This window comes from Sesamum indicum, linkage group LG3 (assembly GCF_026168435.1).
Source record: "Sesamum indicum cultivar Baizhima isolate 11 linkage group LG3, ASM2616843v1, whole genome shotgun sequence".
In the NCBI taxonomy this organism is placed as follows: Eukaryota; Viridiplantae; Streptophyta; class Magnoliopsida; order Lamiales; family Pedaliaceae; genus Sesamum; species Sesamum indicum.
Genome location: NC_142659.1, coordinates 20785433 through 20798578, shown reverse-complemented (window position 1 = coordinate 20798578; position 13146 = coordinate 20785433). Strand labels below are relative to the sequence as shown.

Here is a 13146-nt window from a genome sequence, read left to right as displayed (position 1 = left end):
AAACTAGCATGATGTAAGAACGTGAACATAATATATGATATGGATACACTGATATATAATTTAGGGTAAATTACAATTATCTTCTTTAAGTTTCGTATAATTACGAATATTGCCTCTTTGTTTGAAAAAGTATAAATATTCCTTCAAATAAAAAGTAATTAACGGTAGCCGTAGGGGAACCTGTGGCTGGATTGAATCCTTCGCGATGGAAATGCCCTCTTCCCCCAACCAACACAGGGCTTAGAGAAACTGACTGATCTAGAGAGCTCAGACTGACGGTTAGGTGGTTCGAATCCACTTCTAAGCGGGCGAAGGGAACAAGCAAAGGATGAGCGCGCTAGCACGAAAGCCGTTGCGCTAACTCCGCTCCAGCCACTCGACTGATAAGGAGAGGTATGAAGTCACTCGACTGATAAGGAGAGGAGCTTTTGAGTTTTCTTGCTAGGTAGCCAGTCAAAAAAAAAAGAGTTCCTGTTCATCAATCTCCAATCAAGACAAACCGGGCACTACGGTGAGACGTGAAAACACCCGATCCCATTCCGACCTTGATATGTGGAATCGTCTTGCGCCATATGTACTGAGATTGTTCGGGAGACATGGTAAAAGCCCGGATTGAATGAGGCAGATTTCAAGAATTATGCGCAGAGTAACCTTTTTGCGGCATGGCCGAGTGGTAGTGGTAAGGCAGGGGACTGATAATCCTTTATCCCAGTTCAAATCCGGGTGTCGCTTGATCAATCTTTTCTTCTTGAGCTGGCAAAATTAGAAGAACCAAGTGCGGGCGTAGAGGAAGTTGCTATTTTGAGATTTTCAAACTTTCGGAGTCTCGAAAAGAGCTTCAATTGTGCTATTCCCTTAGTTAGCGAGCCACCAGCCATAAACAGAGCCAGTTTCCCACCTAGGTGAACCCGAAGCTAGAGCACACACAAGGCACAAGGTAATCTTTGCCAGAAGCACCACCCAGAAAAAGAAATCCACTAGGGATTCCAAGATTGGCACTTTTCAATCTATACCCTTAAACGCGATCAAGTCGTAAGACCTTTGAACTAGTATATTGTGACACATTCAGTGAGGGTGCATATTTTTTAAATATATAAAATAAAATATCAAATTAACTAGTTTTGAATGAGAAGAATTGTTTCTTTTACTTTATGAATTCATTGTAGTTCATGACAGATTACGAAGTAAATATTATTTAGAAGATAATATTATTAAAAATAGAAGCAAATAACAGTACGAAATAAAATAGTGTGATATTAAAAATAAGAAAGATATTAAAAGATTAGGCGGAAAAAAATCAATTTCCATCAAATCCCACCAAAAGAAAACATAATTGTTAGGAATTTATCCCCACAGTGGCCCACAAAGAAATACAATTATTACAGTGGACTACAAATTAATATAACAACACTTACAAATTAATTGGAACAGTAAGAAAAAACAGCAACGATTAATAATTTCAGCTCGGGGATTCGGATCCGATGGGGAAGCCCAGAGTCATAAAGGTCGGCAACCAAACCATCAGTTGCTCAAACCCATTAAGGGACGACAACCACCAAGGTTAACCACGGCACTGAGGCACACACGCGGCCACCAAGACACCATCGAACCACTCAGGTTCGCCTCTCTTATTTATTTTTCCTCACTTGTTTCTCTCACTCTTTTTCTTCCGGAACGTAGTGAATAAATGGAGAGAAGCCATTGATGATGGCGCAAAAAATCAAGAAAGTGGAGAGAAGACGAGGAGGGTAAATAAATAAGGTCAAGGAAAAAGAATAAGAAAGGGAAAGGGTTTCAACCAATTTGAAATGGGAATCGAGTCTGGTAATGGCTGGGTCGGGTCAGGCCTTTCAGGTGATGGGTTTGGGCCTACCGAATTTGGTCCTAGGCCGATTTTCCAATATATTCCCCCTTGGATCAGGACCCTAAAGGGAACCTAATCCAAAGAATGGATCAGGCAAACATCATCGCCAAAATGTACATGCAAAATAGAGATGTTAGCAACCAATGCAAATTGATATAAACAAAAGTAAAATATCAACAAATAATATTTGCACATAGCAGATAAACTTGCACACAACAAGATTTACAGATTTCAGAAATAAACATTAAGCATCAATCACAAAAATCGCACAAAGAAAAAAAAAATGCAGAAATCGCACAAAGCGAAAAGGAACGATCTTACCGGTCACGAGAAGAATAGAACCCGAAGGCTCTGATACTACTGTTAGGAATTTATCCCCGCAGTGAGGCCACAAAGAATTACAATTATTATAACAGAATACAAATCAGTATAACAACGATTACAGATTAATAGGAATAGTGAAAAAAACAGCAACGATAAATAATTTCAACTCGGAAAGCCGGATCCGATGGAGAAGCCCACAGCCGCAAAGCTTGTCAACCAAACCACTGCTTGCTCAAACTTATCAAGGGACGACAACCATCAAGACTAACTCACGCCACCAACGACACACGCGGCCACTAAGGCACCATCGAACCACTCAGGTTCACCTCTCTTATTTGTTTTTCTCACTTGTTTCTCTCACTCTTTTTCTTCCCGAATCTAGTGAATAAATAGAAGACATTGATGATGATGCAAAAATCGAGAAAGTGGGGAGAAGACGAGGAGAGTGAATAAATTTGGGCAAGAAAAAAGAATAAGGAGGGGAAGGGTTTTAACCAACTTAAAATGGGAACCGGGTCAGGTAATGGGTGGGTTGGGCCGGTGGATCAAGTCAGACCTTCCAAATGGTAGGTTGGAATTGTGGACTTTGGCCTATCGAATTTGATCCTTAGCCAATTTTCCAACAATAACCTATCAAGATGATGTGAATAATACGATTTCAACATAATGTGATGATGTGTTTGGTGTCACATTGTATAAGACATTGCCTACTTTAACTTCATGATTTTGATTTTGAAAAGGTATCTCACTAAATTATGAGACTTATAAATTTTTCAAACTTTTTATTCGTAAGTAACATAAACCGTATATCAACATTATCAATCCTCCGGTGACGGGGCTTGGGACGGCACATGCCTTGCTTTTCCAAAGGGTGCCAAATGATGCAGGTTGGATGCATGCTACATTCTTAGAGATATTGCCAAATTATATAGCGTGTCGCCCGATTCATATTTAATTACGTGTGATTTATCGCCTTCGATTTAAAAAATGAGTCTTACAATTTTATTTTAAAAAAATATTTTACTAATAAAGAAAATCTTAAAACTTATAAATTACTAAGTAGAGAGAATGAAACTCTATAAGCTTATAAATTAACTCTTTATTTACTATTTGACATGGACGCATGCCAACGTCGTCAATATTTGTTGGCTTTTGAAAATTAAAAGTTGTCTCAAATTTGACCCAATTAATAATACTATCATATTAAAAAATTTTAATTTGGATCGTACTTAAAATATAAAATTTTTTAATTATCATATTGTCATATAATTAACGTATCATTTTTTTTTAAAAAAAAATAACAAATCACGTAGCATAGATTTCACCAAATTTGGATACAAATGTTAAAGACAATGTATCTTACAAAAATGCAGCAACCGTTAATCCGAATGATTTGAGCCCGTGAAACGTTATTGATGTAGACAAGAACCTTTAGAAAATTGCTGTCCAGCTCCTGCCCCACCCCAACTTGGTCTACCTCAGGAAGGTTTACTGAATTCTATCTATATTCGCTTTGATCCACTACTCCCTATAAATAGACAACAAGAAGAATGATTCCCTCGTCTATCGTTTGATCTAATAGTATATTACATCATTCTTCTGGGAGATTCAGCTCTTGATTCCTGCATTAATGGCGCCTTTTAGAGGTCGAAATCCAAATGCAAATTCTCCGAGTTTTTCAAGTTTTTCGTACAAGTTCTTGGGGAGCTCTTTCCATTTCTTTTCTTGAAATTAATCCTGGTATTTATTGATGGCAGACGAAGCGCAAGAGCACCTCCTAGAGTCGGCGCCGGAAAACGGGCACCATGGCGGCGTCAAGATCGAGGTGAGGGATCTGACAAAGGTTTCGGACAAGGATGTAAGGATTCTGAACAAGGTCAACTTGGACATCCCAAGAGGAGTGATAATGGGGGTGATCGGGCCGAGCGGGAGCGGGAAGTCGACTTTCTTGCGGGCCCTTAACCGGTTGTGGGAGCCTGCTTCGGGTTCTGTGTTGCTCGACGGTGTAGATATCTGTGAGCTTGATGTGCTCAGCCTTCGCCGGAAAGTTGGCATGCTGTTCCAGCTTCCTGTTCTGTTTGAAGGTAAAGCATTCCCAGAATATCATCACCAGTCATCATTTAAGGCTACATATGAATGGAATCAATGGATGTGATGTCCCGACACTGAATCTTGTAGATTGGATGATATTGTGGGCTTTCTTTGCTTCTTTATTGGTTTTTTTCATGAAAAAGGTAACATAGGAGTACGAGGTTGTTTGCAAGTTGGTATATTCATAGGAACATAGATACTTATGCTTTATTATTCAGTCTTATGTTTAATCTGGAGGTTTTGATGATTAGTTAATTAACTACGCGTTTGTAACTGAAAATTTTCAAGCATCGATGGGACGAGATGGAGCATGATTCCTTTATTGTTGGATTGCAGGCACTGTTGCGGATAACGTGCGATACGGACCACAACTAAGAGGGAAGAAGCTAAGTGATGGTGAGGTCCACAAGTTGCTTGCTCTTGCAGATCTTGATTCCTCTTTCTACGGGAAGTCTGGTGGAGAGTTATCTGTTGGTCAAGCTCAAAGGGTTGCTCTTGCAAGAACCTTGGCTAACGAACCAGAGGTGAGATTTCGTATCGGGCTCTTATATATCTGAATATTTTGGCTAAGATTAATGTTTTTGAGATAATTGTTGCGACATTTGAACTCATATCGTTTTTCTGTTGAAGGTTTTGCTACTTGATGAGCCAACAAGTGCGTTGGATCCAATATCGACTCAGAATATAGAAGACGTTCTGGTGAGGCTGAAGAAAGATCGGGGAATGACAATCGTAATGGTTTCTCACAGCATCAAACAAATACAGAGGATTGCTGATGTAGTTTGCCTTCTTGTAAATGGTGAGATTGTTGAAATTCTGGAACCTAATCAGCTCTCTGAGGCTAAGCATCCTATGGCACAAACGTTTCTTCAGCTCTCTTGAGTTTTACTCCATTTTGTGTTTTTGCTTTTCGTTTGTGAGTGCAATGAAGCCACAGCCGAGCACAGTATAAGTTGCTTTCTTGCATAACTTGCTTTCTTGAACTGGTTACTAGACTCCACCTTGCGTTTTGTATTGGTTGTATAGGAGAAAGGATTGGTATCTCCTAAACACGATTATTTGGAAAGAAGGGAATCGCTTCTGTTGTCTTTAGTGTTTTCACTTTCAATTCTAACTTTCCCTTTGTTGTTTGAGAAAGATTTATGAAATAGCAGAAGACTTCTGTGAGATGATTATATCTCTTAGTTATCTCTCTACGTGTCTCAAGTGTTCAGAGACTTGCAGATTTTTAAGTTCAAGGAACCATAAGAAAACACTGCATGCTTCTTTCCTTGAATGATCTATTCTGAGGACAATCTACATAGCGAAAGACCGGAAAAAACAAAAAGACAACAACACAACTAGACCATTAGAATGATTTTTTATACTTGTGCCAAGTTCTTGATGCAAGGAAAAGAGTGGATAAAACCATTGCAGCTACAAAATCGAACCCAAGCTGAAGAGCTCTTCCCACACTAGGAAAACCATTTGCTGGTGCATCTGCTGCAGTTGGAATGCCTGATGTTAGAGCAGCTTCAGTTGGAGCATTTGAGCCAGGATGGCATCCACACCTGGTGGTTCTGCATTTGATGGGCCATCTGAGAGCCCAGGAGCCTGACTTGAGGTTGGCGGTGCCGTAGTTGGAGGCACATTGAGGGACGATGATGGACTGGCTGAATGTGACCCTTGAGGTATAATAACATTACTGACATGTAACACTAAGGATGTCTAGCAATGGACTTAACCTAATAGGATCTGAGTGTTGATCCTGGTGGCACGGCACAGCCAAACAAATACTATCAGTAGTCAGATGCTTTGCATTTATGAACACTTGTTGGACTCTGGTCAAACTGGTGGGAGTGGTGATGATAGTCAATCTGTTTAGGACATCAAATGGTCGAGAGTCATGTGCAGGCTCCAGATGTTTTTAAGGATGTATGATGGTATCACGGGAAGAAGGGTACATCAGTGTTGACAACTGCAAGAACTGTGAGTGTTTGGTGACAGTTTATATTGCAGGTTAAGTTGGTTTGAGTGAGGTAGGTGCTATAGTCTGGATATTGGCCGAGGACTTGGGTGAGTTGATGAAAGCATTGGTGTTATAAGAGATGATTAGATTTACACCCCCTTAACTTAAATTATCAAAATCATGTTTGAATAATTATACTAACACTCTTTCTTGGTGGTGTTGTGATAAAATCAAGGAACATGCCTGAAATGGAAGATGATCAGTTTTACAGAGCTGCTTCTGCTTTCATAGAAAACTGCAAATTCAAATGAAATAGGGCCCCTACAGATGATTGTTGCTCTGTATAACATTAATGGTGTAATTGTATATAATTATTTGGAAGTAAACAATCAATAGAAACATCCTGACAACATGAAAAGAAGATATGCTTGCACTAAACTTTGATAGCATACAAGATAGCACCATCGGAATTGAAAATCTACAAGGGCTTGAGGCCATGTCTGAGTGCAGCTTCCCACACAACGTCAATCTGATCAACGTCGATAGCCCCCACCTCATGGTGTTTCCAGCCTTCAAGAAGATGAACTACCCCTCCGGCATGACATGCATGAACGACTCCTCGTTCCATTGTGTACTGATAAAAGTAAACAAGAAGAGGGTTCATGTTAAAACGGGTCGATGCAATGCTACTTTGGGAAGCGCTGCTCGGTTGATTTCGTGATTGGATATAAGCTCAATCATTGAACATAACAAACTTGCTAAGTTCTTGGTGATATGAAGCTATCCTTAAAGAGGTTTTGTTGTTATACAAATCAACAATTCTCTGACAGTCGTTGTCACAGGACCATTACGGCCAAGCGGGCTATGATAGAAAATGGAAAGAAGTGAATATACCTCACACGACCCGAGTCCCTCAACATCCTCTGGGAGCCTCATGGCTGCGAGCTTCCCATACTTGCAGTCTCTTCTAAACGGAATAATGGGTGGAACCACAAACTGGTGAAAATGTGTTCCTGATGGAGCATGATACTGTTGCCTTGGTGTCGTCCACTTGCCAATAATCCATGTCTGCAAATTTTCAAGAACTTAATCAGATTATGCATTCCAATCTCCAAAGTCCAAGCACAAATGAAGTGAATAAATTCATGGTTCTGAGTAGTATAGTTTGGCCTTTCCCTCATCCCTCTGCAAGAACAACAAATGAAGTAAAAGTCGAGTTTCGTCTTCTTATCATTGTCTGGAAAGTCAGTGCTGTAAATAGTTCCAAAGACGCGCAGAAAAACATACCTTGCAGTGCTTAGCAGCCTGATATTTAGTAACTTGAACTAAATACTTTTGGCAGTCCACCGGTGCTTCTTCCTGGATCTTGAGGAATCTCTCCTTGGACAGAGTTAGCATCTGCATTAAAACCATACTCTTGTCACAATGATTTGGTGATCAATTTACGCAGTTTTCCTATGATCCTCCGCATTGAAAACAGTACAGAACCACAAGATTTTCACTAGCAAATTCCTCTGAACTGCATAATCTACAAATTCTGAGCCTATAAGATGATGAGAATTTCAATCATGCTTACCAGAACTTTGACCTTGCGCCGAGCAAGGTAGAGAGCAATGGCCCGACCAAGCTTAGAAGTTGCCCCGGTTAAGAAAACCTCATCAACATCTTTAGGAATCTCATTTAGGATGGCCGCAGCAGTCAATGTATTTCCATGAACCACCCTGACTCTAAGATCGGGATGCTTGTCCGTGAAACGCTTTCCACCTCCGTTCAGCCCTTCATTCTGCAATTTGTTATTGCTTCCAAACAGTTCAGTAACCACATGGTACTAAATACTTGCAGCACATAATTTCTATCGTTGGCCAAAAGTTTCAGATGGGCACCTTACATCCGGTTAACTACTGAACTTTAGGATATGTTCATTTGTTCATGTTCTATGTTCAAAAGAGTTCTCAAGAACAAAGGGATGGATGACATAAGGAAAATGAAACCAGTTACCTTATTTAACGCAGCAAGGCTGAGGACCTTAACGCCAATCCTGTCAGCTTTTAGGATAGCTTCTTCTATTTGGGTGTTTATGCCTTCTGCAGCAAAAGGTAAGAAATACTGCAAAATGTAACAAGAAGAAAAGCTTTAGCACGACAACATTAAGGGGAAGAAGATGCTGGTCGTTAACGCTTTTAGTCGCAACTTCATTAAAAGTCAGAGGGAAAAAGGACTTGAACTTGACTATGCATAATTTTGTCGTTGCAATCGTCAACTTCTGACCGTTCCACCCATTGATATGAAATGTAAAGAACAATATGGAAATAGGCAGCTACCTGGAAACCAAATCTTGGGACAGTCCATGTCTGATGCAATCTTCCTCTGAGATTGTAAAAGCTGAACAAGAAGGTTCTGGACTTTGCCCACATAACAAGCATAACGATGAATGTATAAGGCCACATTGGAAACAAGAAGGGCTTTACTCTGAAGGGTATTGAGCTGAAGGATCGGAAAACAAACGGAGCATGCATTCCTGACATTATATCGACGCCATGTACTAGAAACACGAAATCAGGTATTCTGCTATCTGCACCTTGATGTTATGAGAGTCCAGTTAAAAATGAAATAATATTTTCTCACACCTATATAAAGATATCCAACTATTCAGGCAGTCCTTCAGAACCTAAAAATGGTTGAGTTCTGACAGAACAATAAGAACGAGAAATAGACTCACATGTCCTAGAACTAATTTCTTTGTGAAGAGTCCAAGTATTCATGTTTATTGTATTCCATAGCTTATCATATACAGGCATGAAGAGGCAAAAGTTAGTCCCCATGTCCATGTGGTGAAGACTGTGGTATCTGCAGAATCCAACAGAGACTGACAGTGATAAACACTACATTCTTGCCGAAACTTGATATAAAACGACAAAAGCATTAAAAGGATCAAAACGAGATCGTTGAATGGGAACTCACGTCGGTGTATAGATAAGATATTTGAGAAGAGGAATAGCCTGAAACAAGCTGCCAGGAAGAACTTCAACATTGCTGTGCCCCAAACACAGAAGAAAATCAAAAACCAAAAGATAACAGTATATGAGGCCTACAGATCCATGACCGATGAAGGCAGTCCCCAAGGTTGGAATTCCTATAACTACACAAAGCAACAGACGTTCCAGGAATGATGCATGCCCAGCTGCAGCAAAAATTTGTGCAGAATGATTAGATAAACATATACATATTAAGTTAGTTCAAGAAAAGGGTTGTCGGAATTCTTATCTCTTTGATTACTTTGTACCTGTGAAAGGACTAATAACTTTAGAGCTATGATGGAGCCAATGGTACTTCCGAAATAAACTGGGGAAATGCAACAATCTGTGCATCCAGTAATACAACGGCTCGGAGATTCCAATGTGGAGTATGAGGCAAATAAGAACACCCCTCAAATCCCAGATGGGAAGATTGGCCAAGAGAGGGAAACTCAAACATAACAAGTAAGCCAAAATAGCTTCAAGGATCAGAAAATTATCCCTGTTGCAGATGTAACCAACACAAGAATAAAGAACAAATCATATTTATACAAACCAACTGCAATTCAGAAAAAAATCATATAAGCCCAACAAAAACTGGAGTAATGGAACATGATACCAATGCCATTCTGCATCAATTTGACTGAACTCAACTCCCTGTTCATTAATTCGATGAGCCCGATTCAGGAAGAGCATGTTGCTGTAAGTGCTCCATAGCTGATGAACAAGGGCTCTGAGGCCAAACAAGATAAGAATATGCAAGCACCAAGTATCATCATTCTTGATGGTTTTTTCCTTGTAGATAGAATATAGTACTTTTCCAGCTATTGGTCCATACAACAAATACTGCTCAAATATAACAACACAAACATATTAACAATACACAATCAGATTCTGTATGGTAAAAAGAAAAAAAAAGCAACAATTTTTCGTTTTTCAGGTTCAGGGGTGGGGTGGGGGGTCTTAATACCAGAGGCAGATGCTAATTACACATGCCTTAAAGTTATTCAAGTTCTCCCATGGCCAAGAAAACAAAAGAGCTTCATCCCCTCTCTTTGGAATGCTTATTCTCTTGTTTTCCATCTTCCCTTTCTCATGTTCAACCATTTTCCAAGTACTTATGCAGCAATAGTACAAGGGTATGAGCTCAGATGGACTTCAATCCGCCTGTAAATGACTTTCACTGAACCAGAATGATGAATTCTTCAATGGAATTTCTGCTCTTCTTCCTTGATCTTTGCTCCCTTTTGGCACCAATCCCAACACTTCAGGACCTTACTGAGATATGCAGGAACCATATGTGCCATTTTATGCAGAGTTTCTCCATCATAAATACATTTTTCACCTATTCACCTGCTATAATCTTGAGAGAGGTAGGCCTAATACATAATTTTGGTGTTGATCAGTCAATACAGGTTACAGTTGGGTGATGGTACCTTCCCAAATTAAAGGAATTTAATGATGCTGAGAAGTAAAATCAATGCAACAGGGATATGGTTGGCTGCCAAGCTAGTAAAAAGATTTAAATTTTATGCTCAAATCAATGAAATTGGTTTAAAATGTAGGGTTTTGTTTACTAATCTTTAACCATAAGTGAGTCTCAATTAATATTTAGGGTTCATTATACTTAGACCCTCTAAAAATACGAAATTACACTTTCTCTCAAATTTTTAAAATTATATCTACATCCCTTCCGAAAATTCATTACAACTGATCCGCTTTTATTAGGGATTGGATGCAAAATGCTGATATTAGCAAAAAAAGTTACACAATTTTCGATTTTACCTCTTTTTCAAATTCAGATGTAATAAATTTATATTTATAAGGGGATAATGTAATGATGCTAACCTCACTTCATATATATATATATATATAATATTTATCTCTTTATAAGTATAAAAATATATATGAGAATGTTAAATGGGGGGCCAAATTAAAATTGAGGTAATTTTTTTTTTTTTGCTAAGGTCAATTTTTTCTCCAAATCCTAACAGGAGGGAGTCAGGTGTAAATGAAAAATTTTTAGCAATGGTGTAAGTGTAATTTCAAAACTTTTCTAGAAAAAAGTATAACTTCATATCTTTTAGGGATAATTATACTCCCCTCCCCTAAGGTTTACTTCAGTCTAATAAATAAGTTCCTCTGTTAATCAAAATTTACCGAATTTGCTTATATTAACAAAAAAATGAATGAAAATTGATATTTACCATCGATTGACTTATTATTATCTTATTACTGATCAAATATTTTTTTTTCGATTTTGTGATGGTGAAGATATACCTTCTCATATGTATTAATGTGTGAAGACATATGAGGATGGTTTGATCATAAAAAGATTCATTTGACCTATACTAAATCAGTAATAAGTTAATATTTGGGGTAAATATAAATTTGTTCAATTTTTTTTGTTAATATCAGCAAATTCGGTAAATTTTAATGAATGAGGGAACTTATTTGTTAGATGAAAGCAAACATCAGGGACGCTAGATGTAACTAGGGGTGGCAGAGCCGGCTAGCAAATTTGGAGCTCGAGCCCAAAATACTCTAGTCAAAGCTTTTTTCAATTACTTTTATATTTTTTTATATATTTAACTCATATATTATAATTATTAAGTAATATAACATATTATAATTTAGCTAATGATAGAGTATGGTATTTTATTTTATATATCTAATCTTTATACAAAAATAAGCTTAATAAACAAATCAGTAAGTTCATTATTATTACTATATATTTTTATTAATTATTAATTTTTTAAATTATCTAATAGTTGAAGAAAATTAAGAATATATTTTTGTTAAAAATAATTTCTAACATAATAAATAAAATTTCTAAAATAATTTTATTTTAATTATAATTTATAAAAAAAAAAAAAAGCTCGAGCCAGAATATTTTGCCGAGCTCGAGTTAAGCTCGGCTCGTTTATACCCTTAGATGTAATTTTTCAAATCATAAGAGATTTACGTATAATTAGACCAAATGGAAGAAAAGTATAATCATCCCTATATTTTAAAAGAGATCGATAGATTAATAGTATCTACAATGGGAGAAGATGTGTATGATGCGTGTACTTACTCAAACTCAATTTCAGTTGAATGAGAAATTAAAAGCCAAAATGAGCTATTAATTTGAAGTATTGTATTCCATCATTTGAGGGGTAAGATTGAAAAAACTCGTATAACTCAGTAATTTGTCAATGTTGGATATCTGACGGACTTGTGCACCTATGACCCGATTGACATTTATATTTGAGATAGAGTTTATAATCTTCAACTTGATGTTGGAATTAGAATTTCTTTTGAATAAATCGTATTCGATAGAGTTTTTTAATATGCATATTGAGATAAGAACTCGACAAAAATCTTATTTGAAAGTTTGTAGTTCCCAAATACATGCTCGGATAATTATTTCTCGTGAAAAAGGGTTGAATATACCTTTAAATAAATAGAGTACTTGATTGTGATCAAATGAAATAAATACAAAATGAGTTGATTACGACAAACAGTCTCTCCAAAAATTGACCACAATTAATAACTAAACAAAATCATGAATATCAATAATTCACTACTTTTTACAGCTAAAAAAATTGAGAATAATAACAACAAAACTACTATCATTCAAAAAAAAAAAAATAAAATATACTAAATCCATTTTTTCTCGAGTTGAGTACTAAAATGGAAATAATAGATATATCATAAAACTTTGCATGGATTTCAATCAATATAGCTTATCTTTATTTTAAATATTTGGCTTATTTTTCTTATTAATATACATGATTATGGGGTTTTATTATTTTATTATTTTTATTTTTCAATGTTTATTATAAATTCATAATTTAATAACTTATACTAATTGTCAAATCCATCTAAGAAAAATATTTAAAACTTTTTAAAATATATAATAA

General features: G+C 37.0%; 2 protein-coding genes across 5 annotated transcripts; one reads left to right on the top strand and one right to left on the bottom strand.

Moving 5' to 3' along the window:
- The first annotated feature begins 3611 nt into the window (after positions 1–3611).
- On the top strand, positions 3612–5367 carry LOC105158257 (ABC transporter I family member 17). Of its 2 annotated transcripts, XM_011074942.3 has the most exons (4): positions 3612–3834; positions 3946–4272; positions 4616–4803; positions 4910–5367. In XM_011074942.3, exons 1-4 carry the CDS (start codon positions 3819–3821, stop codon positions 5159–5161), a joined length of 783 nt encoding a protein of 260 aa, XP_011073244.1. In that variant the 5' UTR covers positions 3612–3818; the 3' UTR covers positions 5162–5367. The 2 variants fall into 2 exon arrangements, with proteins under 2 accessions (XP_011073244.1, XP_088734945.1); XM_088878819.1 differs by lacking the exon at positions 3612–3834 and having other exon boundaries at positions 3939–4272.
- Positions 5368–6571: 1204 nt separating this feature from the next.
- On the bottom strand, positions 6572–10661 carry LOC105158256 (very-long-chain aldehyde decarbonylase CER3). 3 transcript variants are annotated; one of them, XM_011074939.3, is made up of 11 exons: positions 10238–10654; positions 9861–10087; positions 9511–9743; positions 9189–9408; positions 8947–9074; positions 8549–8805; positions 8226–8333; positions 7804–8010; positions 7515–7625; positions 7122–7295; positions 6572–6861 (listed from the first exon to the last, which is right to left on the bottom strand). In XM_011074939.3, exons 1-11 carry the CDS (start codon positions 10346–10348, stop codon positions 6706–6708), a joined length of 1932 nt encoding a protein of 643 aa, XP_011073241.1. In that variant the 5' UTR covers positions 10349–10654; the 3' UTR covers positions 6572–6705. The 3 variants fall into 3 exon arrangements, with proteins under 3 accessions (XP_011073241.1, XP_011073242.1, XP_011073243.1); XM_011074940.3 differs by having other exon boundaries at positions 8549–8799; positions 10238–10652; XM_011074941.3 differs by lacking the exon at positions 6572–6861 and having other exon boundaries at positions 7273–7412; positions 10238–10661.
- Between the last annotated feature and the right edge of the window lie 2485 nt (positions 10662–13146).